Source organism: Corticium candelabrum, chromosome 13, assembly GCF_963422355.1.
Source record: "Corticium candelabrum chromosome 13, ooCorCand1.1, whole genome shotgun sequence".
NCBI lineage: Eukaryota > Metazoa > Porifera > Homoscleromorpha > Homosclerophorida > Plakinidae > Corticium > Corticium candelabrum.
In genome coordinates this window covers 143,709-170,403 of record NC_085097.1, presented here as the reverse complement: position 1 = coordinate 170,403, position 26,695 = coordinate 143,709, and the positions used below count along the sequence as shown (strand labels likewise).

General features: G+C 40.9%; 1 protein-coding gene across 2 annotated transcripts; it reads left to right on the top strand.

The window, feature by feature from the left end:
• Positions 1 to 254: 254 nt before the first annotated feature.
• Positions 255 to 26,695, top strand: LOC134188702 (unconventional myosin-Ig-like). Of its 2 annotated transcripts, XM_062656871.1 has the most exons (16): positions 255 to 357; positions 415 to 504; positions 564 to 620; positions 676 to 774; positions 7,905 to 7,964; positions 8,018 to 8,092; positions 16,530 to 16,628; positions 16,682 to 16,762; positions 16,823 to 16,908; positions 19,038 to 19,128; positions 19,185 to 19,280; positions 21,883 to 22,089; positions 22,148 to 22,228; positions 22,325 to 22,459; positions 22,513 to 22,749; positions 26,280 to 26,695. In XM_062656871.1, the coding sequence occupies exons 2-16, from the start codon at positions 445 to 447 to the stop codon at positions 26,529 to 26,531; spliced, it is 1,716 nt and encodes a 571-aa protein (XP_062512855.1). In that variant the 5' UTR covers positions 255 to 357; positions 415 to 444; the 3' UTR covers positions 26,532 to 26,695. The 2 variants fall into 2 exon arrangements, with proteins under 2 accessions (XP_062512855.1, XP_062512856.1); XM_062656872.1 differs by lacking the exons at positions 255 to 357; positions 415 to 504; positions 564 to 620 and having other exon boundaries at positions 713 to 739.

Below are 26,695 nucleotides of genomic sequence, written 5' to 3'. Positions count from 1 at the left end.
GTGGTCCTGATGTCTACAACTGTAACCTTAGCGCACACGTGCTTCATGTTATTAATGCCTGTGGACATAGATTTGGTTTTATAGGTCAGTGTAAGTTTGCTTTGTTTAATTGCTTTAGGTTGTCCAAGTGCACAATTGACTGATACAGGGGCAACAATTATTGTTAGTTTTACTTTCGTTAATTTGAGCTTTAGATTATGAGCAGCAAGATAGCTTGTCAGTTTATGTGCTTGCCAGTCAGTAGTGTGACAGTTTTGTGCTTAAAATGCTTCTATTAGTTTTGAGCAGCTTTGCATCAACTATTGCAATGAGAAACTGCAGCAATTGTTTATTGAATTGGTTCTGAAGAGAGAACAGGCAAGCTTACTTGATGATTTTATTGAACTGATTTCATTTATTTGGTAAATTATATAGGAAGAATATCGCAATGAAAAAATTGATTGGATGAAGGTGGACTATTTCAACAACCAGATAATTTGCGATCTGGTAGAAAATCCTACCAAAGTAATAGTTGTTTTAGTAGATTTGGATACCTTGTTGTTTCCATATGTCTATGTATGTAGGGCATTGTTGGGATATTGGATGAGGAGTGTCTAGTGCCTGGTGATCAGAATGACTCGGTAGGCTAGTTTTTTGTTGGTTGTCAAATGTTTGCAACATAAATCGTGTTTGTAGGCTTTTCTGGTACATATGGACAAGAAGTTAGTGGAACATGCTCATTATGTGAGCTATGCTAAAGGTGAGAAGAGCTTGAACAGAGAGTCTGAATTTCAGGTATGTGATGAAGGACTTTTAACATAACTGGTTTGGTGTGGGTATTGGTAGCATTTCATCGTGTAATTCACAAGCATAGAGCATTTAGGGTTTGCATTTGCAAATGGAGCAATGAATGGATAGATGGATCAATTTTCATTGCAACAAATAAGACCAAAATACAGAATCAACAAGATAGGAAGGCTAAATGGTTTATGGCAAGAAAGAATGTGTAAACAAACAACTATCAATTGAAAACTACCTGAACCCAAGCAAAGTGCTTGGGGAAACAAAAGAATGGCTAGAGAGATAGTATGGATTAGTTTTTGAAAATGTAGTTGTTAAGATTGCTGGCTCAGTTTACGTGTTGCAAGCTAATTTTAATTAAACCAGTGGGGTATCTGTTAGACGTTTAGTTTGCTTTCTTTTTTTCTAGTGTAACATTGTAGTCATTTGTGTTTGGGTAATGAATAGAATCTTCCATTTGAGTAAATTGAGAGGACGCAGATTGTAGGAATGTATTAGATTTGCTTTTGTGGAAAAGGAAAGCATTAAAGCAGAGCTGCTTCTTGTAGTTTTGATCAATTTTCTTTTATGCCATTGGCAACTGTATTAGGGAATCTAACAGAGCCATGTGTACAGTCAAATCGGTGGCTTGTGGTTCCATTGAAGCGTGTGTTTATCTTTGATGTAATTTGTATCCCTTCTGCTTGAGTGTTAGTATGTTGACTGCTGAAAGGATATTATAGACTTTGGGGCTACTTCAGCATCTTGGTATTTGATGAGATTCTGGTTGGCAGGGGTAAGTATATTCTTTTTTCGTTGACCAGAGTAAGTACACATATATTTAACAGTTGCTGTTTTGGTGCAACAAGTTAGTTTTATGTGGTGTCAACTCATTAGAAATGTCACAAGTGTAAGCTGACAGCACGCCATTACAGGTGTCTGCTACAGACTTCATTGTAACACGACTGGATAGCAATTGCATGCTAGGATGGTTGCAGTTGTCAGTGCAAAATATATGTAAAGCTGCTAATCAGTAGAAATCAAGTTGTTTACCATGCTAACATTTTGCTGTGGGCTGTGATTTTATGCCCCTCAGTGTCGCGTTATAGTACCTAAAGAAGGTAAGTCGGACAATGAACGGCGGTTGTTGCTGAGACTTCCCGAACACGGATGTTAGTTACGAGTGTATACTTAGGGTTAACTGTAGACGTATACTAAGTGCTTTGTTACACAATATAGATATGTACCACTAGTTGCACAGTCCTCGCTAGAGTTCTCACGGCTTGCTGCGACTTCAGTTCTTCTCCGTCATTCAGCTCTCTCTTGAATTTGTCAAGTGGCAGTCTCCTGTCAAAACACCGGTATTTTTGTCAACCCATCTGTCACGTGGCTTTGCCATTCAATTCTACCAATCACAACTCTCCACGTTAGACTAGCACTCCCATATCTCAAGTGATTTGCGACACACGCCCCTCCTTCGGTAGAGAAATTGCCAAGCAATTTTGTCCGAACGCAAATCACGCGATAGTTACATCATACAACTGAAGAAATCGGCTCCTTTATTCTCTTTACCCTTTAGCACCTCTATTGTGAATTGGTGATCTTGAAAAATAGCACTCACGTCATGACCCTATTGTTTACGAACATTGCCCTTTGAAGGTACAACACCAGTGTAGCGCTGTTCTCAAATTTAAATTTTTTTTGGGTGGGTGGGGCAGTAATAGATTAGGCCACAAACCACGCCCATTTTTACTTGCAAAGCCATGCCCAAATTTTAACTTAACTTTCTTGCTCACAGTTTGTAGGCATGTAAGTGAATAGTATTGATTCCAGGTTACAAATAGACTGTGGGAGTCAGTGTGCTTAAAGGAGTAGAATCAAAGCACTGTTACAGTTCGTGCCTAAAAGGTTTTCAAGGCTCGCTGCGATTGTCAAATTAAATGGCATCTCGATGACAATAGAATCTAAAATCCGTTTCAGAATTAAATTTACCTCTGCAGTCACAACTGAAAGTGGGCTGCTAACGCGTAACCATAGAACAGATGGATGTCTTACGGGTATCATTGGAAAGTGCTATGTTGGCTTTATTACCCGAAGCCCGGATTTCCGGGTGGAGGGTATAGTAGTCGTTTGATGACCTGACGACCGACCATATATATAGTTGGTTAGCGCGGATGCAAATGAAGCTATTCCGACCAATAGACGAGAAGTGGTGTCATTACTGACCAATAGACGAACGTGATGTCATCATGAGGCTCCACCTTCCTTTGGTATCTGCTACCGAGAATTCAGCCATCGGGCGTTTGTCCTGTACATGGTGTTTAGTCCTTTGCTTTAAGGGTTTAGCACATAGAAACAATGCCTATAGTTTACACTTGCACGTGTATGTTTCCCCAACAACAACCAGGAGCGAGGGTGTGTAGCTGTACCTGACTTCTAACATTTTGCTTGTTCCACAGTGTTTCTGCATAGTGGTTCTGCAGTCTGCCAGCTTGAATTTTGGGTGTGCATGGCTGAGCGGCCGTGGTGTTGTTGCAAAGATCACTAGTGTCGTCTTTAACAGAAATTTGCACGTGAGAGGAATTTACGAAAGGGAATGTGCATTGTCCTTGACATCGTCTGTTTGTCGGACGAAGCGGCTCGGCTGACCTGTAAGTATGCTAGTGCGTATCTATTCATTTTTGTTTTACGGTATCCAAAGTCAGAGCGAACAGACTCTTAATTAATCTACATGTGCACATGCATGTTTTCCCACATTGATGTTTTGTTTTGGCTCTGGGGTCACCTCATTACAACAACCAAAATTGCGGTTAGACGGATAGCTGTGTAATTACGGTACAGTGCACAGTAGGCGACGTCTAGCTAGAGAAGCGGCACAAACAACAAGACGCCTAGAGAAGCTGCACAAAGAACGAAACTTTTACATTCTTGTGAGCTGGAAAATCGGTGGTGATCTGCTTGTTTTGTCTACATTTGTAACCTAGGTTTCCCACCAATACAACAAACAGAACAATGATCACGCCCGTTACTTCATCACGTAAGGCAAAGATTGCCAGCCGGCCTAGCGTCGAGGCTCTCTGACTTGTAACATTTGGCTTGTTCCATCCATCACTTGGAAACAACTACATTTGTAACATGCATTTAGAAACAATGCCTAATCTAGCTGCATTTGTAACGTTCCCACATCTAATTTTGTTACCCACATCATGCGTTTCTGTCATACGATTTTGTCATAGCGCGACTAATTACCTTCAAGGTGCCTACTGGCCGAGGGTTTGCACTTCTAGTGCTTCTTCATTCAATTATGTATGCCTCTCATTTGTGGGATACATTACACCAGAGATACAGTCCGCGTCAAACCTATTGACACATTTACGCTTGGAGACGTAGGCATGGGTAGAGTGAGCAGAAACGCATCCATTTTCAGGTCACATACGTTTTCCAGGTAGAAGAGAACTATTGTGTATGCTCGTAGGTTTGCTAGACTTTTGGAAACTCACAAGTGCGCATCAGTAGCTTGTGTCCTCATTTTATTTTTTGATAGCATTTTCCTTGCTAGCGTAGCTCTAGACAAAGGCGCATTCGGCTAGACGAGCGTTCGATGTAGGGCAACAGATCACAAGGTGTGAGCAAGTGCCACTTTGCCTGGATTGCGTCTTCAAGTTCAAGAACGTTTTGAGGCCTATGGAGCTCAACACACCGCTTGATGATGGCGCAGAAGTTTTTTTGTGTAAGATCTGGTGAGCTATTGGGCCAATCGAGAAAACCGTGACACCGAGAGTCTCTTTTTTAGCTTTACTAGATTTAGCAGCCGAATTTTCTTACGCATTGTGTATCGACACTTGCATCATGAAGTTCTCTTCTGCTGATGGAATTAATTAAGAACTGATGACAGCTTCTTGTGCTGCCAGCTGTTGGGCAAGTTTGTTTGCTGATTTGTTGTTCTTTGTGGGGTCATGTTCACTAACTGAAGCTGTTCGATTGTTTTCAGCTAGTTTTTTGGTCTTCCACGGGAAGCTCTGCGTTGAATTCCTTCTCTAATGTCCAGTCTTTTGAGAGTTTAGTAAACAGCAGAGCGAGAAACACAAAAGCTGGCAGATCTTAGGATGGCTTCTTTTGGTACTGGAGCGGTATAGTAACAGAAGATCACTGCGTTGTCTTTCACGACTCGTTTGATGATGGAGAAGGTTTATATGCAGATGCACAGAGTACGGAATAGCTTTCATGAACTGCTTTTCAGCTGTTTGAGAAAAGTTGTCGCAGTTTCTCAATTAACAAATAGAAAAACAAGAAATGTTCCAAAAATAGTACAAGTAAACGGGAATCGTGTCAATGGTTTTGACGCAGACTGTAGGTTGAGTTGTGTGATGCTTTCAGTAAAATAATGAGATAGAAGGTGCAGTATTGTCAATCATGTATCATACTAATTGCATACCTTTTAGATTTGTACATTATCTTAAATAGTGACGAGAAACAGCTTGAGAATGTAATCGACACGCTAGGTACAGTCGCTAACACTCGCTATTGCTTTTTCTACAGCACCGTTGGCTGCTTTGTTCTGCGTAGTTTACTGGCAAGGTGTTGCAACAGCGGTAATGGGATGCCTAAAATGATTGCTACAACAATAGAGCATCCCATCATGGGACACCTAAAATCCTAAGGCACTCCCAAAGCCAGAGGTGACTTTAATTCTGAAATCTTAGTGCAAACTGGTGTTGACCAATTTTAGCATTTTGCGTAATGTAAGAAGCAATAGGTCTAGCTAGTTAGCTAGAATAACCTGAGCACAAAGTGGAGAGAGTACGGAGTGCATGCAAATTGTTAGGTAGCGGAGCCGCTGGAGATTCCATTCTTTGGTTAATCGGGTTGTTGAGCTTAAACTTACTTAAGAATAATTGATGGATAGGCTTCTGCCCTTTTGATGCGGTCTATTTTGACTTTGCCATTGCCAGATAGTGTAGCAAACATTTTAAAAGTGATGGGCATGTGCACGTCACGTGTCCACTGGTTATATCATACTGAAATGATGATGTGTATTATCAAGAAGGTAGTGAACGTTGTCATCAACATTACACTCTAAGATTAAGCAGATTGTTAGTAACTTATAGCTCTGCTTGAGCCGGAGTGACACACCCAAAATGTTTGGGGCTATAGCCTTCCCAAGCCTCCCGATGCTACATTGGTTTGGTCTGCAACACGAATCGCTTTCCATATAACATATAAAAGTGAACCTCTGCACACTCCGAATTATGGCGAGACATCCCTTTTCAATTGTTGAATATCTCTTTTCTCGATCTAACAATTTATTGCTTGCAAAGGGTACGGGATACAACTGACCGTTATGCTCCTGCAGAATGATCGCTCCGATTCCTTCGTCTGACACATCCGTTCTGAGTATGAAAGGCTTGTTGTGATCCGGTAAATGCAGAATAGGTCTATCAGTTATTGCGTGCTATATGCTCGCTTTTGCGAGTCACCCCAGATGGGTTTGTTAGTTACCCCTTCTTTAGCAGGTTGGTGATAGGCACTGCAATAGCGGTGTAATGAGGTATGTGGGCACAATAAAACTCTGTCAACCCAAGAAACGAACTCACCTTACTCTTTGTTGTAGGTCTGGGGGCCGCGCTAACCTTCTCCACACCACTTTGCAGTGGGGTTTTTGTGTTATGACAGTTCTTGCCCCAGCAACTCAAACTTCTCAGTTCCAGTTATAGATTTAGATGGTCGAACCGTGAGGTTGGCGTTGGCTAATCTAAGCACTTCGATTACCGTTGTCATGTGATTGGTCCAATTATGTGAGTGTATCAGGACATCCATGTAGGACTCCACGCTGCTTAAATCCGCTAATACTGTTTGCAGGTATCTTACTAGGGTCACTCCCGAGTTCAGCATTTTCAGGCCCATAGGCTGGGGGGTTTGGGGGCCACTCTCGAGTTCAACATTTCCAGGCTCATAGGCTAGGGTTTGGGGAGGGTTTACGGGGTTTGGACGAACTGCCTGGTCAGCTGTGTAGGTCCGCTTTTGATCCAATGTAATGGCATGTTAGACTCGCGCCCAGTCTTTCTTCCCGCTAGGTTGCTACGCCATGTGCGCTAGCAATTACGTGTGCATAGGACCATGTGGTTTCACACGTGTTGTTGGTCTAAGCACGCCAACAACACGTGTGAAATCACATGGCCCTAAACAACTAGCGCACATGATGTAGCAACGTAAGGTCAAGGAGGACTTGACACGAGTCTAATGGCAAAAATCCCGTTGACTCCTGAGGCACTTCTCTGTATGTGAATAACAGAGCATTTAAGTATCAATGCCATTGCTGCGGTTGTTCAATGTACAGACGTCTGAGCATGTCTTTCAAAGTATTGTTGAATTTTTCTGAGTCCGTTACACACTTGGTGATACGGTGTCGTTGCTACTTGTTTAGTGTTGAGTCTTGATACCTCCTTCATACATTTTGATACGAATTGTTTCCCCAAATCGCTCAGGACTTCCGGAATTCTGAGCCTACTGTAAATATTGACCAGCGCTTCAGCCCCAGCTTGGTGGTGATGGTTCTCAGTGCAACCGCTTCCAGATATCGCGTTATGTAATTTACGAGGGTCAGGATATATCTATGTCTTTGTTCACTTGGTGTATTCAATGGCTCAACAATGTTGACTGCCACTCGTTTAGTTTTTCGCAAAGGCACCTTACTCACACGCATTACTTACCCTTGCAACTTCAGGTATTCCTTGTTTTGTGCTCCTCTGACACTAGCGACTCTCGACTTGCTCTTCACTTGAATCCCTGTCGTTCAGCTTTCTCTTGAATTCGTCAAGTACCAGTCTCCAGTCAAAACGCTGGTATGTCAGTCAACCCATCTGTCACATGACTATGTCATTTATTTCCCCTAATCACAACTCCCCACGTGAGACTAGCCTCTCCCATAACTCATGTGATTTGTGATGCACAGTTTCAGTGATTTAGCATGTTTTATGATTAAATATGTTCTGAAGCCATCAATGTTGCAATTACTTATTTTACTGCAGTCCAATGGTGCTAATGAATAAGTAGATATATAAGAAGACTGAATAAACACAAGATATCTAAAGTGGTAGGAAAGATACTTGTCTGTTTTTCTTTCTAAGCTACTGGATCTGTTTCAGATCAAACATTATGCTGGAAATGTAACATATTCTGTGGATGGATTTATAGTCAAGAACAAGGTTTATGCTTTGCAAGGTTGATTTGTGTTTTGGTGATAGAGTGTTGTTACTAGGACCTGCTTTTCCAAGATTTGAAGCGTCTTCTCTACAACTGTGACTTACCTGTTTTGAAGGAAATGTTTTCAGATGTGAGTGTATTTTTAATCTGTATGTGACTTGTTAGTCAGCATTCTAACTTAGTAAGGATAGAGAGATAAATAAGCAAACTCTATTGTCAAGGAATACTGCAAGCTCTGTTGGTTTGTGTGTGGTTACATTCTTGATATTGGAATGTGATTTGCCAGTATTCTAGACAACTCATTCAAATGTGATATGTTAGAGGTGTAGAGTTAAGTGTAGTAGTTTGTTTTAATTAAGGGGAAAATGGGCATTTGATATCTTCACAACCAGATAGTAAAGTTACATTGTTGTTGGTAGAACTTTCTTACTTGATATTTCAGAGTTGCTGAAGTCTGGGTCTTTTCTTATATTATTTTTGTTGTTGGATCTCTAACTTTCTAAATGTGTCAAAAATACTGGACTGCTTTCAGCTAGATAAGGCTGTACTGAGAGCAAGATTGCTTTTTGTTGCCCAAGATATGACAGTAAGTTTGAAGGGTTTGGTGATTGTTATATATACAAAGCTGCGTTTTACATGGGACCCGCTAAATTGTTTCTTGGACTTGACCCTGACTTGTAGTCCTGGGCCTGGGGCCTGTTTTGAATTAAAAACGTCCATCACCACTATTGGCATCTCAGCTATATGTGCAGGGTTTGAAGTGCGAGTCAATCATATGGCAAAAGCATACCGTACTATGGACTGACAACGAGGTGACAACAATCATGAAGAGAGCATGCAAAACCAGCTTGATGGCTTGACTAAATTACTTGAAAAGCATATGTGATGACTTTATGGTCTTACGCCACGATTTACAGCATGCGCGCTAGTCAATGATGGACGGAGCTATCATGATCGGGGCCTGACCCAGCATTCGAAAGTGAGCCATGCCCATGGGCCTGGGGTCTATCTCAGCCCGAATAATTGTCGTGTAAACACACAGTCCTGGGTTCAGCCCAAGTCGGGCGGTCCCATAACATTGTGTAAACGGGGCTTAAGAGGCCATTGCTTACTTGAATGCAGGGATTGCAGACTGTTCGGATAAGTGATACTTTTGTTTGAGGGTCATCATTGCTCTGTTAACATCAGGGTTTTTCCAGGATCTTTTAGCTGGGCGGGCCGACATGTTTGGATTTTGAGCGTGTGGTTCTAAAGTATTTACCAACAACGTGAGAATTTCTGGATCTTAGGACTCTATGCAAGTATGAACATTCTATCTATTTGTATGCATACAGAAGGCACGTGAAGAGGTGGAGAGAATGTTAAATAGAAATATGGGAGGTGTATGTGTACAGCTTTTGCAATGTGATCTGTGAAGTTTCGCTTTCAGACCCGCCCAGTTTTGCATCATTGGTGAAATTGATCTAAATTAGTTGTCATTGTTGTCTTCCCACTTTGTGGAGATCTCTTCACTGTCCGTGTTAGATGAATAGTTTGATCTAACTTTTATTACCAATTGTTGTACTGATTGTTCAACTTTGGCGTCAGTAGCTTCGTCAGTAATATTAATCACATTACATTAATATGAATAACAATGTATTGATATTAATAATTCATCCTGTTTGAGGTTGATTCTGGGGAAACCCTGTAACATAGTGCATTTACTATAGATGTGCATGTAGGTTATTACCTTACTTGAACTTACTACATTACCTATACACACTAATTATTATGTATCTCGTGTACTATATATAGTGGCTGCTGAAATTGTCTACTTCAGGACGTTACTGTCTTTTGATTCATTCTTTACTATCAATTTTTTTGAGTTGTGGGTTAGCTCTGACTACAGTTGTAGCTTTCTTGATCTAAATTCTAAGGGCTAGTGTGTTCATACCATGACTTTATTAAAGATAATCTTAAAAAAGCGGTAGGGTTACCTTCAGTTTAGATTAACTTAGATTAAGTGCTGGAATTAAAGAACATTCTTCAACTAGCTGTTTGTTGAACAAATTAGTATTTAAATTAACTGGACAACTATAATTTGTTTAGTCCAGCAGGATGTTTTTATGCAAGGCTGCAAGGCATGTTTTGGCATTTACTTTCATTAGAATGATCAGCTTGGTCTGCTATGTCTTCTGTTCATCGTATGCCAGGTTTAATGAACTTGCACTGTGTTACCTTAAAATTGCCTGTTGCTATAGATGATATTTGGGGGGGGGGGAGGCAAAGCTTCTAGAGCATGCGCAATCTCGAGGGTAACACACACCTTTCGCCGATCTCGCTGTACACAAAATTCACGTTTCCGGGTCTGCTTCTGAACCGTAGATCATCTTGCCATTGACTAGGCTTTGTAAGTAAGTTCACTACTTACCATTTCATGCATCTTGTGAGAGACTTTGCCTGCGTAGAGACGTGTAGGAAGTCACTTCTTGAGTACGGCTTCTCAAGGGTAAAGAGATTGCTGTTCAAGCTGAAGTTTTCCACTTCATAGAACCGATACACATGGAGTGGAAGCACAGACTACTCGTTGCCTAGAGGTGGATTAGATTTGGCGAGTGAAATCATGCCACCTGGGAACCCATTTCGGGTAACCAGACATGTAGGTGTTCCGCGTTGTTTCTGGGCAGTCTAGCTTGCTTCTGTATGTATGTGATTGGCCAAGTCAAACTTCTTACTGTGATAACGTGCACTCGATAGGTCCACTGACACGGATCAGAGTACAGTACACATACTCTGTAGTCTGTTTACAGTTAGCACTGCCAGTCTACAAGTCCCAGCAACAGTTTATGTCTAAAGTAACACAACTCATACGCACTATTCCGTAGCTGTAATGTCTAAATCAGAAAGCAGAGGCTGTTCTACCTCATCTGCAGTAGATTAAGGCATGTCTATAGTAGTGATCTCAAAAGTGAAGATGTTGATTGTCAAAAATGTCACTGAGGTGCTGAAGCTGATGGTTTACGCCGGTTAATTAAAAAACAACAAGCGAATGAAATAGTAGAACTTCAAAACAAGATTAGAGTTCTCGAGCAAGACCTTGCATCTGCAGAGTCTGAGTTGCAAGGAAAGGCATCCTCACTCAATACACATACTGCCAAATGATGAAATCAAGTTTTACAGGTTTTGTGTAGAGAAATGTGCTTGATACAGTGTGGAGTTCGACTGAAAGCAGCGAAGACAATTTCTCTGTATAGCAAACAAAGAATCAGGCCAAGGTACATCAAGTGATGTAAGCTTATGGGCTCACCGCCTGTCATGACGAGTTGGATAGGCTAGACGAACTTTGCTGACTCTAGTTCGACAAGATACATAGTTTCACAGTTCCACAGTTCAAGTAGTTCACTAGATGGGAGAAAAGTAGTCCTAGTTTTCAGCCACACAGACAGTGACAGTACGTCACATTCGGTTACCCCGAATAGGTTCCTCTACCACAAAATCTTCATCTGACAAAACTTCCATCGCTAAGCAATGAGTTGTCTGTCTTTCCACTCCACGTGCATCTGTTCAGAGTGTGAATTAGGCGACTTCAGCTTGAACAGCAGTCTCTTACCCTAGAGAAGCCGTACTCAAGAAATGGCTTCCTAAGCATCTCTCTCTCTCTCTCTCTCTCTCTCTCACACACACACACACACACACACACACACACACACACACACACACACACACACACAAGATGCACGAAATGGTAAGTAGTGAACTTACTTACAAAGCCTAGTCAACTGCAAGATGATCTACGGTTCAGAAGCAGACCCGTAAACGTGAACTTTGTGTACAGCGAGATCGGCGAAAGTGTGCGTTACCCTCGAGATTGCGCATGCTGTAGATGCTCCACCCCAAATATCGTCTATTGAAGTTGTATTACACATCATGCAAGGACTGATTCACCTCAATATGTGTAATAATGCAGAGTACATTATTTTACTTCATGTAGTAAGAATGACACCTACTCCTTTAACACAGCCTAGAACAGAATACAGTGATGCATAGAACTTCCAAAATTGATCTCGTATATCAGCAATGCTATCTATATATATATAAAGGAGAGGTGTCTGTCTGTGTGTCTGTGTGTCCGTCTGTGTGTCTGTGTGTCCGTCTGTTGGAGCGTTTCTCAAAAACGGCGAGTCCGATCTCGGCCGAATTTGGCTTGTGCATGCCGAAGTCATTAATGTCGAAAGTGAGACTGTGGTCGCCTTCCTGACTTCTCCCACGCCGCCGCCATTTCCTGCCGATCGCGCTCGCTTCCGCTTGCGTGCGAATATCTCCTGAATGGCGAATCGTATCTCCACCGAATTTAGACTGCCTGTTCCTGATGTCGGAAGGTACACGCTGAGCGTGTCGTTTATTGCGGGTGACGCTGGGAAATGGAAGATATTTTTCCTGATATCCGGGTCTTGAAAAAATACACCCACAGTCGTTTGCCAGTCTACGATCGTCGAAGAGCTGCCGTGTTTGATGCACCTGTTCCCGAAACGCCAGCAATGTCTTCGAAGAGACGACGTTCAGTGGGACTGTCGAAATGACGAGAGTCAGTACGAGTTGTGACTTTGTTAGATACGGAGCTGCCGTGTTTCATGCATCTGTTCCCCGAAATGTCAGCAACATCTTCGAAGAGACGACGTTTAGCGAGACTGTCGAAATGACGGGAGTCGGTACAGTGCCCCCACGCATAAACGCCCATAACTTCGGCGCGGCCTAGCGCGGGCTCCCGAGGTCGTACGCTATAGCTGATTAGATGCCCGTGGTCCTTGATGCGAGGGCCTTCTGGTAATGTAATTATGATGTCACAGAACCTTCTAGAAGAAAGTTAGTAATACAAGGCGGTGATTGGCTGTCGATAGAGGCGTTGCCTGTTACTGATTGGTTGATAAACTTAGCTCCGCCTTTTACTGTTGTAATGCTATTCGGTCGCACAGCAACCGCGCCATATTCTTGCACCTGTCTTCTTTGCCGTGCGTCGGAGTGAGCAACAGCTGTTCAGAGACAGAAGAAGTGTTTTGAACGAGGTCAGACGGAAGCGAATGAGTGTTCCTGTTGACCAAAAGGAGGGTCTCCATTTTGGGAATGACGGGTTAGCGTCTCCTTCGCTGATGTCTGACTACGTGAAAGACCAATTCGAAGTTTCTGCCAGTTCTTGTGAACTTGGGCAACTTTTACCAGACAAGGAGATCTTAGATAAAGACGTTCAGCACTGTTTGGACGACTGGGTTGTCACTCTCACTACAGAAGACTGAATGATGCTTAGTCTTGTTGTTTTTCAGGCGTTTCGATTCTTAGTTGTTTTGTATAGTTTTTAGATCTTAAATTCTGTGTAGCTTTTTGGTTGTTTTTTTTTGACTGTAAGTGAAAAATATGTATGGATGGCGTAATACAGAATGTTGCACATATTCATGTTGTCATATCTTCACGTCAAAAGCATCAATCAGAAATCCCCACGATGAATATTTTAGAAATTGTCTCTGCTATGTTATCCTTGCGTTTCACCATATTCCGTTACCGTTTTGTAGAGATTTACGACGGTATGTGCACCCCTCTTTAGGGGCCTTCCTCTTCAATATCTCAAAAACGAAAGCATGTTTCAAAAATCGCCACGATGATTACCTAGATAATCATGTCATGTCCCTTCTGCAAAATAACTAGTTAAATAATGAAACACCATAGCGTAAAAATGGACAAATGTGCAATACGAAGAAAATTGCTTCCTCGAGCGAGGCTCGCTGTAAAACGCAACCGTTTGTTGAGTTTTATCACAACGAGATGCGGCTACGATTGCTGAATCTTGTTGCCAAGTTTCGTCGATAGACATGACAGAACATTTGAATTACGCGCACTTTCCTGACATCACTCCCGGATGGGCGTTTATGTGTGGGGCACTGTACGAGTCGTGACTTCGGTATATACGGGGAACGGATTATCCGGGTGAGTACTGCATGTGACTTCCATTTCTGCTCTGATGGATTCGTCTAACTGCACGTGACTTAATTTCGGACAGCGCAATATCTGGGAGTGCTAGACGATTCGTCTAACTGCACGTGATTTTATTTCATTCAACGGGACAGCGCAATATCTGGGAGTGCTATACGATTGCAAGTGTATACGTGGCATTTTTATTCTCTGCAATCATTCATGGCCAACATCACCTATCATAGTGTGGCGCTATGAAGTGGAAAGGAGAAGCACCTGGCATGTGTTGTCCCCCGGACGAAGCCGGGCATTGGAGCTTGTTTCCAATAACAGAGGACACTTTATGTCCCAAATGATTGACTTCATGCACTTCAACCATATTTTCCCCATTAATGGAAAATTCTGTCTTTCTACTATAAAAGTTTCTTCTCTACTTGAAGACAATAACTTTGCTTTTGTGATGATTGAACTTCAAATAATTCCTCCTTGCAAAGCTATCGCATATCTGTAATAAGGTCTGCATGCTACCTCTTGCAGCAGATATAGCAGACAAATCATCAGCATATGCAATCCCACCAGTGAATCTTCCATTAACTCGAATAACAGCTTCAGATTTCATAAGTTTAAAGATAAGGTCATTGATATAGACATTGAATAGTATTGGTGACAACACGCTCCCCTGACAAGTTCCATTTGTCATTTTAAAGGCTGATGACATAAATGAGTTCTGCCTCAAAAATTTTTTCTTGCTCAAGAACTTCACATTGAAAGTAGGAGCTTTGCGTTCCAGCAACTTCAAATAGTTTAGATTGACAAACTCTACAACGCTTTTGAAAGATCCAGGAAACTCCCAAACACAAAATCATTCCCATTGTCCAGGAAACAGTTGATAGACTCTTTTACTACAATAGTACAGTGCCCCCGCGCATAAACGCCCATCCAGGAGTGATGTCAGGAAAGTGCGCGTAATTCAAATGTTCTGTCATGTCTATCGACGAAACTCGGTAACAAGATTCAGCAATCATAGCCACATCTTATTGTGAAAGAACTCAACAAACAGTTGCGTTTTACAGCGGGCCTCGCTCGAGGAAGCACATTTTCTTTGTATTGCACATTTGTTTGTTTTTACGCTACGGTGTTTCACTATTTAACTAGTTATTTTGCAGAAAGGGACATGACATGATTATCTAGGTAATCATCGTGGCGATTTTTGAAACGTGCTTTCGTTTTTGAGATATTGAAGAGAAAGACCCCTGAAGAGGGGTGCGCATACGGTTGTAAATCTCTACAAAACGGTAACGGAATATGGTGAAACACAAGAATAACATAGCAGAGACGATTTCTAAAATATTCATCATGGGAATTTCTGATTGATGCTTTTGACGTGAAGATATGACAACATGAATATGTGCAACATTCTGTATTACGCCATCCATACATATTTTTCTCTTAGAGTCAAAAAACAACCAAAAAGCTACACATAACCTAAAATCTAAAAACTATACAAAACAAAGGATCGAAGTACCTGAAAAACAACAAGACTAAGCATCATTCAGTCTTCTGTAGTGAGAGTGACAACCCAGTCGTCCAAACAGTCCTGAATGTCTTCATCTAAGATCTCCTTGTCTGGTAAAAGTTGCCCGAGTTCACAAGAACTGGCGGAAACTTCGGATAGGTCTTTCACGTAGTCAGACATTAGCGAAGGAGACGCTAACCCGTCATTCCCAAAATGGGGACCCTCCTTTCAGTCAACAGGAACACTCATTTGCTTCCGTCTGACCTCGTTCAAAACACTTCTTCTGTCTCTGAACAGCTGTTGCTCACTCCGACGCACGGCAAAGAAGACAGGTGCAAGAATATGGCGCGTTTGCTGTGCGACCGCATAGCGTTGCAATAGTAAAAGGCAGAGCTAAGTTTATCAATCAATCAGTAACAGGCAACGCCTCTATTGACAGCCAATCACCGTCTTGTAATACTAACTTTCTAGGAGGTTCTGTGACATCATAATTACATTACCAGAAAGCCCTCGCATCAAGGACCACGGGCATCTAATCAGCTATAGCGTACGACTTCGGGGGCCTGCGCTAGGCCACGCCGAAGTTATGGGCGTTTATGTGGGGGGGATTTGGGGTCATGTCATATCCATGGCAAGCCAACCAAACTTCTGACTGGCAGTATCCCAGAATCTGTCGTATTTCATTATTATGATTGTTTTCCAAGCATTTTCCTCAAAGTAGAAGAAATTGCAATGCCTCTATTATCCGGGTCATTTGTATCACCAGACTGATCTTTCAAGATTGGGACTATGGCTGATTCTGTAAGACTTCTTGGTACACCCATGATTGATCACTCTCGTGCACTACCCCAGCAAGATGCACAAAAAGATTTCTTGTACCATTCTTAAGATGTTCTGCTGGAATATGGTCAGAATCTGCAGCCTTAATGTGTCTAGTCTCCTTCTCACGCTCTTCTAATTGGCTGACTAATTAATTACATTCATGCTGCGTAGGAATGGCACGTGGAAGGTTTGCACTTTTATGCTTCTTTGTTTACGTTCTGTTGTTGTTGTCATTGTTAGCGGTATGCTAGCTACCTAAATGTTTGCTAGTTGGTTTTTCTTTTACTAGGGAGCAGGACCAGTCGATGATGTGACTCAACGACCTCATACAGCTGGCACTGGATTTAAGATGTCTATGGTTTCACTGGTTGAAATTCTAAAATCGAAAGTAAAGGCGCTGTTTGTTTCATGGATGTATGTATAAGGTCTTGTTGGATGCAGGAGCCTCATTATGTGAGATGTGTGAAGCCAAATGCTGAGAAGAAATCAGGCATTTATGATCAACAACTTTGCACTCATCAGGTGATGAATTTTGGCTAGTTGGCTGTCATTATTTGCATGCCAAGTGCAATTCCTTTGAAGGTTCGTTATCTTGGATTGCTGGAAAACGTTCGTGTTCGTCGTGCTGGTTTCGCTCACCGGCAATCATATGAATCTTTTGTAACAAGGTAGAGTCTAACATGGCAGTAGACATGTAATTTGGTCTACTTTGAGATTTACTAAAATTTTGTGCCTTTGGTCTAACTAGTGTTACATTTATTGCTGAAATAACTTTCTGAATGTTTATTAGGTTGCATGATTTTCTATTTATGTTTGAGATATGAGTGGAATTATAAGTTGCTAAACTTACAGACCGTATGTTGCACACATGTGTGTGCACACACGTAAACACACACTGTAGTTTTTGGGATTTAATTGTTAAAAATTAGTCTGGTAATAATCACTACAGGATTTTTAAGACATTACTCAAGGTTTCATATAGAAATCTGAAACTTTGAAAATTTGCAGAACAGCTTTGGATTACAACTGAATATACAGGTATAAGTACTATTTGCAACATCTTGCATGCTGTGCACGCACTTGAGTAATTTCACTATACGTTTTGGGGCACAATTTACAGTAAGTATAGGATCAGGCTTTGCTGAAGAACTTGGCTTTGTGAGGTGATATGTTTTGATGTATTTTACTATCTACTAGTCACTGGTGTTGCACTAAGAATTCTGTAAAAGCTTCACGCTTATAATACTATTTTTATCAGCAAGCAATGTGAAGGCCTATTAAATAAATAAATAAATAATTAATTAAGAGAAGTTGAAACAGGTTACTTTTATGATGCGGACACTACCAGTTAGCACTATTGAAAGATTGAAATAGTCACAACGATGTGGTTAGAGCCAAGAATTGGGTTTTTCTGGTTTGAGGGCATACTCAAGCAATTCCAGCTATCTTTATTGAAAGCTCAATATGGTACAACCCAGTTCGACTGTTTTCTTACTCTTTATCACCTATTTGAGGTTTGTCTTTGTTTAATTAATTTTATGTCTTTTGGTAGTCAGTGCTTAACTTACAGGATGCAGTGCTGACATTATTTCAAACCATTCTTGTTTTAGCAGTTTGATAAAGTTAAAACTGATTTTACGGTAGGTATGTTCTTTTGTCTGTTATATTGTACTGAATGCAGCCTCAAAGTACATTCTGAACCAACTGCGGACTATGAGGTCGATGCACACGCTACTACTTTGATTCTTAAGTAATATAACAGTAGCAGCGTATCAGCTAGAAGGAGATTGATTTCAATATCACTTACTAGTAGTATCTTTTGCCGGATGCAGTTCAGAAATTCAGCAGGACAACAGACAGACAATTTCTGTAGGCGGAGGTAAGAGAGAATGCAGTTGCCAGCCATGAAGTTTACCCATTTACAAATGAATGGCTCTAATGACTTCAAAATGTAGGTATTGAAAATTAGGCATATAGTGTAGAATTTGACCATACCGTATTCGCCCATAATAACGCCCTGGGCGTATAGAAAAGAAACACTTTTTTCTGGGCGTATACTAGGGCATGGGCGTTATTTTGGTCCTAGACGTATACATGGTCACTAGATGCTGTCGTCTGGCCAGTCATCATCTAAATACTTGAAGACAGAACTACCACAAATGCTTGCAATTATCCATTTGCAAGATCTAAGATACTGGTATCCATTCAGCATCAACATACACGGAGAAACTAAACACTATACACACGTGGTCGGCCTGAAGCCCGTCGAGAGCATCAGGGTCGGTGATTGCAACAAAGACACGAGTCTAGCGGCAAGCACTCTCACTCAACATTGACACCAGCTCATCAAATGCACACAGATGGAGACGAATGTTCTGTGGACCCATTTTGTTTTGTCTGCGCATGCGTATCCTGGGCTTATACTTGGGCTTGGGCGTATAGTTGGGCATGGGCGTTTTTCGGGCTGAAAGTTCTGACCTGTCGCACATGGGTGTATATACGGGTATGGGCGTTATTACGGGCTAATACGGTATAATTATTGGTCTATTTACAATTTACAGTATATTTTATTTATAGCATGGAACTATTCAGATGGTACGTATGATTTGGAAACCATGAGTCATTTGGTTAGTTGAGAAATTGACAGATTGCAAGCAGTGTGTACTTTTTGCGTATTGTGGTTTATGCATGAATTGATATTTACTTTTATTATCTTTGTAAATACATAGTGTACTTAGTGGTAGAGTGCTGTGTAGAGTAGTTTCCATTTAAATTGATACATTTTTGACTATTTCAGATACAAAATGTTGTGCAAGGAGACATGGCCAAGACCAAAAGTCTCTGATCGTGTTGCGGCACAGAAAATTTGTGAATTTATGCAGCTAAGTGTAATTTATTGGATTACGATACACTTCTCTTCAGTTTTTCATTGTGGCTGTAACAGCAATTGGTGAAGTTTGGTGAAACTAAGATCTTTATCAAGATTCCAAATACTCTGTTCTTCTTGGAACGAGAGCGGGAGAAGAAAATTCCTTTGATGGTTAAACATGTTTATGAAAGTTTCATGAATGAGTTTATGACATGCTAACAGATGGCATGCTGTGGTTTATTATGATTTATATTTTCATGAAGTGAGCTAGGGTAATGTACAAGCAAGAATTCAATGATTGAGTAGTTGACTCAGTGATGGTAGTAGACTGGATGCTTAAGGCAAGTATTTCAGCTGGTTGTTTGTCAGGCAAGGGTAGTTTGTGGCTGATGGTACATCATATTCTGCTTTACATTTGCTGCTCAAGCAACAGACACGGAGTTTAGTTAGTCTCAAGACTGATCTAGACATGCATTTTGCTGCTTCGTGAATCTTATATTTTCTGCTTATGGAAATGGTGATCATTTGATTTAACTAAAGTAGCGCACAGCTATTTACAATTACTGTTAGCTTTCATCAGTTATTGGTTATGTGATTTTGTATCATTGAAGCACTGACAATAGTGCATTATTTTCTTTTATCTGTTCATAGTTGTCTGAAAAGTCAAGACAGGACATATATTATAAGTTTGAGTTTGAGCAAATTGATCTAGCTGCTGTTTACTGTACTTGAATGGTCTTATTTCAACGTGTTGACTTATGTTTGTGCTCGTGTGCACATCATGAAGACAACTGCTTCTTTCGTTTTCTTCTTTCTACATTTTTCACAATGACTAGGAGTGCATTTCTTTTGCCTCTTCTGCTCTTCTGGAAGACGTCAGAAGAGTCATGCGACCTCTTCTGGTTGTTTCTTTTGTGCTTCTCCCTTCTTCTGAAGTGTTAGAAGAGTCATGAGACAGACCTCTATGGCTCTTCAGGCAGAAAGACAGAAGAGGCAGAAGAGAAGAGGTCTTGTGACTTGTGAAACATGCGCATTAGAAACCCGCGTAACAATAGAAGGCTTCTTTGCTTTGGAAAAACCAAGTGGCCTGCCACATAGCATATCGAATTTTTGGCTGCTGCTAACACGTGTTCGCCCTCTTTGAGGCACCAGAAACGAAGGCAATAATTGCAGAGATTGCCTCTTCAATTAGAAATTTGATTTCTTGTGGGGAAAGAAAGCCTTATCTAGCTAATTAATTTTACAACTAGGTACGTTTGGGCACCTCAAACTAGTAATGCACATGCTCAGCTTTTCTTGAATCCTCTTCTGACTGTTTCTTTTGGCTCTTCTGATCAAACTGCGCATGATCGACCTCTTCTGTCACCTCTTCCAGAAGAGCAGAAGAGGCAAAAGAAATGCACCCTAGATGTGAGGCAGGCTACGAGTTATAACGAGTTGTTTATGCCTGCAATGTATACAGCAGAAAGTAAGAATTACTCAAGAGTTTGCTTGCCACTATTGTCTGTTCTCCATAAGTGTGAACTTCGAAAATCTTCAATATCTCTGCTGTTTTTTCACTATCGCGATGATCTCGGTATCGTTAGAAACCACTGGGTCTGGCATTTCTGTTAATCAAATTATGTACGCTTTTCCTACGAATGAAAAGGAAAGATAATACTTTTTGCATATCAAAGACAAATTAGGATACAAGGGGTGAAGCAATGATTATTATCCGATTATCTTGTAAGACCAATGAATCAGCAACTGGAACCATGTAAAATAATTGGTGTAGCATGGTCCAAGTGGAGCAGCTCTTAGTGCTCTAATAAGCGTCACAAGTAACTGCATCCTTAGCACGCACTCAGCCGGTCTTGCTGTTAACTCAAGTCGATCTATTTGAGAATGAGAGGCTAGTCCGAAATGCTGGTGTAGCAGCGGATTAGGTCTGCCCTGTCAAATAGGTCTGGTTGCTAGCGCACTTGTACTGGAAGACATTCTGCGCTAGCGCACCGTGTCTACCTCGGATCTCTGTAATCATTTCTATTCGTGATTTAGTCATAGCGCAGTAGTGGATTAGGTCAGCGCACACTCGTATTGTTCAATAGACTAAACTGTAAGCGTAGCTTTAGTCTGCTCGTCTATTTGTTGAATATGGTATTCTAGAAAGACTCAGGCAAGAGTGGAGCACCTCTCTAAAAAAATCATCATCATTTATTTTAATTTCACACACTGGTAACACTGATAACAGCAAATCAATGGAAATAGTATAATTGCATGTGTGTGCACTGATGCTTGCACCACAGATGCTTTCATTAACAGTATTAGTCATATTCACATTTAGATTATGCTAAGGAGCTGTAAGGAGCACTGAAACAGAAATTCTGATGGTAACGTGAACATACTGTCACCAGCTGACTAAGGAATTTCATGCACATCACACAACATAATGCAGCGCAATCTTCAAGCACACGTACCAGTTTAAAGTAGTCAGTCCAAAGTGGGAAATGGCTTCTGCCAATGATGTACATGCTTAGTATACTCAATTAGATAAACAACATATTGGTAATCATAGAATTATAGAGTATCTGGTGTGTTTTGTATTTATTAGCTTGCACTAGTACCAGATTTTAGTAGGTTTTGAACTCATTTATTGGCTTGGTCTCATGCTTTTTGGTTTATGTGGCTATCTGTTCAATTCTGTGCATGTTTCAATTGCATACTTTGGTTGTGCTAAGTGTAATGTGCATGATTTTATTTGATTTTATGAATTGTGCTGAGCGTCTTTTGTTAGGCTACGATTATTCAAAAAGTATGGAAGGGTTTGAAAGCTCGCCGGTACTATCGTCGTCTTCGTTCAGCTCTTAAGATTCAGAATACTTTTAAGTCATACAAGTGGCGCAGGTACATGCTGAAAGTGATTGATACTTTCAAGGATGTCAAGATTTTGCCTGATTTGGGTTACCGCCTGCAGTGGCCAGAACCTCCACCTGTTTTGAAGGTTTATGATAGGTAATGCTTGCTTTGACAGAGTTGTAGAAGGTGGTGCTCTTAATTAGGCAGGCCAGGCTTATATGCAGAAAATTCATCGAAACTGGAGGGCTAAGGTGATTGTTGAAAAGTTGAGCAAACAACAAGTGGTAATTCAGTAGAAGCGTTTGATTGCATGTGTTTATGTTATTTCTGTTGGTTGACTGTGTATACGCTTTTGCTATTGATATTTTTACTGGTTATAGGATGAGATGCGTGTGAGATGCATTGCTTTTTCAGCTTGTCGAGGACGAAAGAGTGACTGGGGCAGTACTGTACCCTTTCCACTCAATGGGCTGAAGGATGAAACCAATCCTGGAAGTGCAAAGTTTAATCAATCAGTGAGTACTGTATTGCATGTGTTGGTCATTGAGTCAGCACAACTGTTGGACAGGTTGCTGCTTTGAAGAGCTTAAATGGAGACCAAACAGTTATCTATTCTGCTCATGTAGTGAAACTGGGGCGAAACATGAAAACTGCAGATCGAGCATTTGTTCTGACTGACAAACATCTATATAGGCTTGATGGTGTCACTTACCAGACAGGGAAGAAGGCTCCAATCGTGCTGAAACAAATTGGGTCTGTGAGTCTGTTACCTGGTAATGATCAAGGAATGATTATTCATACTAAGGTAAGATGCCACGTACATCTATTTGAGTATTTGTTTGCATGCATGCTTGATGTGTGCAAGTATGTATTTCATGTTTTAGTTTGTTTACATGTGTGATTACATGTGCCCATGTTTGTGCCTTTTTTGGCTATTCTCAAAGCTTGTAATGCCCTGGGCATATAGAAAGAAACCCTTTTGCTGGGCAGATATTAGGGCATGGGTGTTATTTGGTCCCAGGCGAATACATAGTCGCAATATGCTGTCGTTTGGCCAGTCATCATCTAAACACTCGAAGACAGAAATGCCACAAATCCCCATTTGCAAGATCAAAGGTACTGGTACTGATATTCGTACAGCAGCACATGCAGAAACTAAACACAAGCCCGTCAACATCAGTATTTGCAATTGCAACAAAGAAATGAGTTTAGCGGTAAGCACTTTCACTCAACATTGACACCAGCTCATCAAACCCACGCAGACAAAGACGAATGTTACGCGGACACCATTTTGTTTATCCTGTGAATGCACATATCTTGGGCGTACACTTGGGCATGAGCGTGGGCATTTACTTGGGCATGGGCGTTTTTTGCCTGAAAGTTCTAACCTGCTGGACATGGGCATATAGAGGAGCATGGGTTTTATTTTGATATGGGTGTTATTACGGGTGAATACGGTATGCCATCAGTCTGTATATTTGCTTGCTCATTGTTTGCATCAATCAGTGTATTATGTGTGTGGGGCTGTCTATTGTCTGTTTTTGCGTCTGTAGATCTGAATGTTTGTCTGTCTGTGCACATACTTGAACTTGAACCTGAATTTCAGCTATACTCACACTGATATAGATCCTGCAGATGTAAGCACCAAGCATGGTTCTCATTCCACAGACAATTTTAGTGATTTTAAGCTTCTGTAGATGGTATTTTAACTCAGGCTGCAGGGGTTCTGAGTTCTATTCAAATTCTGCTGTGTAACAGCTGTTTTGAATTTAGCTGTTGGTCATTCTAATAATGGGACCAGGTCATTGCAGCTGCAGTCTTTTCATATGTATGTATATATGATCTTCTCTGGCAGCAGTGAGATTACTGTATTACCTCGCGTAAAAGTGCAAGCGCCTATATGTGAAATCAGGGTATTTCAGAAGTAGATCAAGTTGATAGATATAGAAGTGCATATGCCTCTAAGTGAACAACTAAAGTTTGTTTGATTGAGTGTTGTATTGACTAAAATTACGTTCACACACAATCAAACTTGGTAAATACTGTCGTAATTGCTAAGAGATCATGTCTTTGTCAGTAACGTCAGTCGTTGTTGTCACTGCTGTTGTTGTAGTTGTGGTTTTCGTTGTCGTTGTCCTCGTCGTTATCATCAATGCTGCTCAGGGTTTCATACAGTGCCCTGGGAATGCCAGGATTTTACGTACCAAAGATTAGGCACTTTTATTACATTTGTTATTAGCAGCTGTAATAGTCCTCATCAGTTAGTATTTTTCATGAGAGGACAATCACCGTCTACTAAAATGACAACTACTGCAACTAAGTTGACAATGGTGTGATACAGGATCAATTTCATCAACTTGAATTTGACCAGTTTTTTAAGCTTCCCTTTACTGACCTTCAAATTTCTTTGTCTGTTTGTTTTGCCTATTTGTCTTTGTCTTGTCTGTCAATACAAGCACTAGTTTTGATTAAATACATTATTGATTAAATGTGTTTGATATTTGATTAAATACAAAATGCTGTAATTTTATGGTTGGAGTTCTGGAATCTCATGTCTAAAACTAGTTGACAACTTTGTTTTTTTCTCAGTTGCAACCGTGTGTTAGTTTTAGGAAGTAAGAACACGTTGACGTGTAAATGATTTTCTTGTCTTATTGTAGACTTACCAAATGGATTTTAACTGTATGATTTAACTTTATTTATTTATTTCTAGTGGTATATCTTTGAGTTGAGTGTCACGAAATATTATAATGTGGTTATGTAGGCATTAGCTTCATTTTTTCATCTGTTTGTAACTAATGAGGTAAGCCCAAACTAGACAAATTACCAGGAAGATTATGTGCAACTGGGTATTTGTGTTTGTTTCGATGTTGAGGATTTTATAGCTTGTGGCAGTTGTGCTACTACTTTTGACAAAGACTGCACAAAACTGCTTTATTTATCTCTTATGCTTTGTTTGATGTGTTGTTTGTTTACCTGCTTGTTGAAATTACATTAGATTTTTAGTCTATTTGCTTTTATTTTACCCGACAAGTGAAACGATAGGGTACAGTAGATGCCGCTTGTAGACCGATGACCAACCACGTGCACTGGAGAAAGATTGTTATCGCTGTTTGTCGATGGTACATTTTCACTAGAGCGGATGTCACCGATTACCTGTGTATTATGTGTGTCAATGACGCACATTGCTATACACAACACAGGAATCAGAGTGATATCTAATGAATACAGGCAATACATGCTTGAATGGCATCGGACCTGCATGAACTTAGCGAAGTATAGTTCAGGTACATTCAGACACATTCGCAGTTTTAAATACGTAGTTCCAGTCTAGTATATGCGTTTCTGCCACTCATTCGTTCATTGTCAAAACCAGCGTAGGAAACGTGTTTCCAAAAAAGGAAAGCTAGATGAATAGAAGCACTACAGTACAGTGTACTGGTAAGCCCTCGGCCGGTATGTGTAATCAGATCTCATCACGTGATAATGTTTTGCATACTGAGGTAGTTAGCCCAACCCACTGGTCTCAACTAAGGTTACCAATTCTGCGTGTAAACAAAGGGTGCAAAGCTGTAACTTGTCTCCAGACTTGTGTCCTTACAGATCAGTCACTTCGTCTGGGAAACAGACGCACTGTCATGGGCAATGCGTCTTTCCTTTTGCAAATTCCCGTAGAGCACCAAATTTCTGTTGAAGATGTACGGCAGTACTGATTGTAGCTGCAACAACACGCTTAGCCACAACTTACCAGCACCTTTGCTCTCTTGTTGGTGGGAAACATGCACGTGAAAATGTAGATTAGGTGTTGTTTCTAAGTGCTAAACCCTTATGAAAAGCAAAGGACTATATTATAAACACCATGTACAGGATGGGCGACCTGATAGCCAAATTCTCGTAGCAGCCACCAAACAAAGAGAGGTGGAGCCTTATGATGACATTAGTTTCCTCTATTGGTCAGTAATGACACTACGTCTGGTCTATTGGTCAGAGTAGCTTCATTTGCATCTGAGCTAATCGAGTATAAATACAGTCCTATGGTCATCACCAGACTACTGTACCCTAAGCCCGGATAACCGGGCCTCGGGTAATGAGTAAGAAAGTCTTTTCAATACATTTTACAGTGTATCTCACCACTCAATGTCCAGTCTCCTCGCCCTTGAAATTGGCTCTGACTAATTACATTCAAGCTGCATAGCTAACAGTGGAGGGTTTGCACTCTAGTGCAACTTCATAACGTATGTTTGTCAGTTGATTTCTGTAGTTTAATTGGATTATATTGTTTACTTACGTGTCTCTGTGTGACGGCTGCCTTGTGAACATGTTGGTTGTTTGCAGGAGGAATTTGGTGATCTTGTTCTCTACGTGTGTGATGGCCGTGCCGCTAGTGAATTTGTTTCCATTATCTGGCTCACCATCAAGCGCAAGTTCAATCATCGTCTCAAGGTCACAATCCAACCAGAGCTCTCATACAAACAGGATGGTAAGACCAAGACTTTGATTCTTCAGCAAAGTGCTGCTGGCTCTTCTCCTGCTTTTAAGAAGCTGTCAGCTGATAGAGCAGCATTGGTGTGGCCTGCCAGCTCTTGAGGTAGGCCGATAACTTTGTCTAGTTAGAATGTTGTACTGTGAATTTTTGTGTTTCATGTATGCCACCAGAGTTTTATCATTCTAAATGGTAAACAGTATTTATAGTGTAGGCAAGTCTTAGGTATTCAGGTACTGGTCAAGACAATTGATATTTTGTTTCTGCA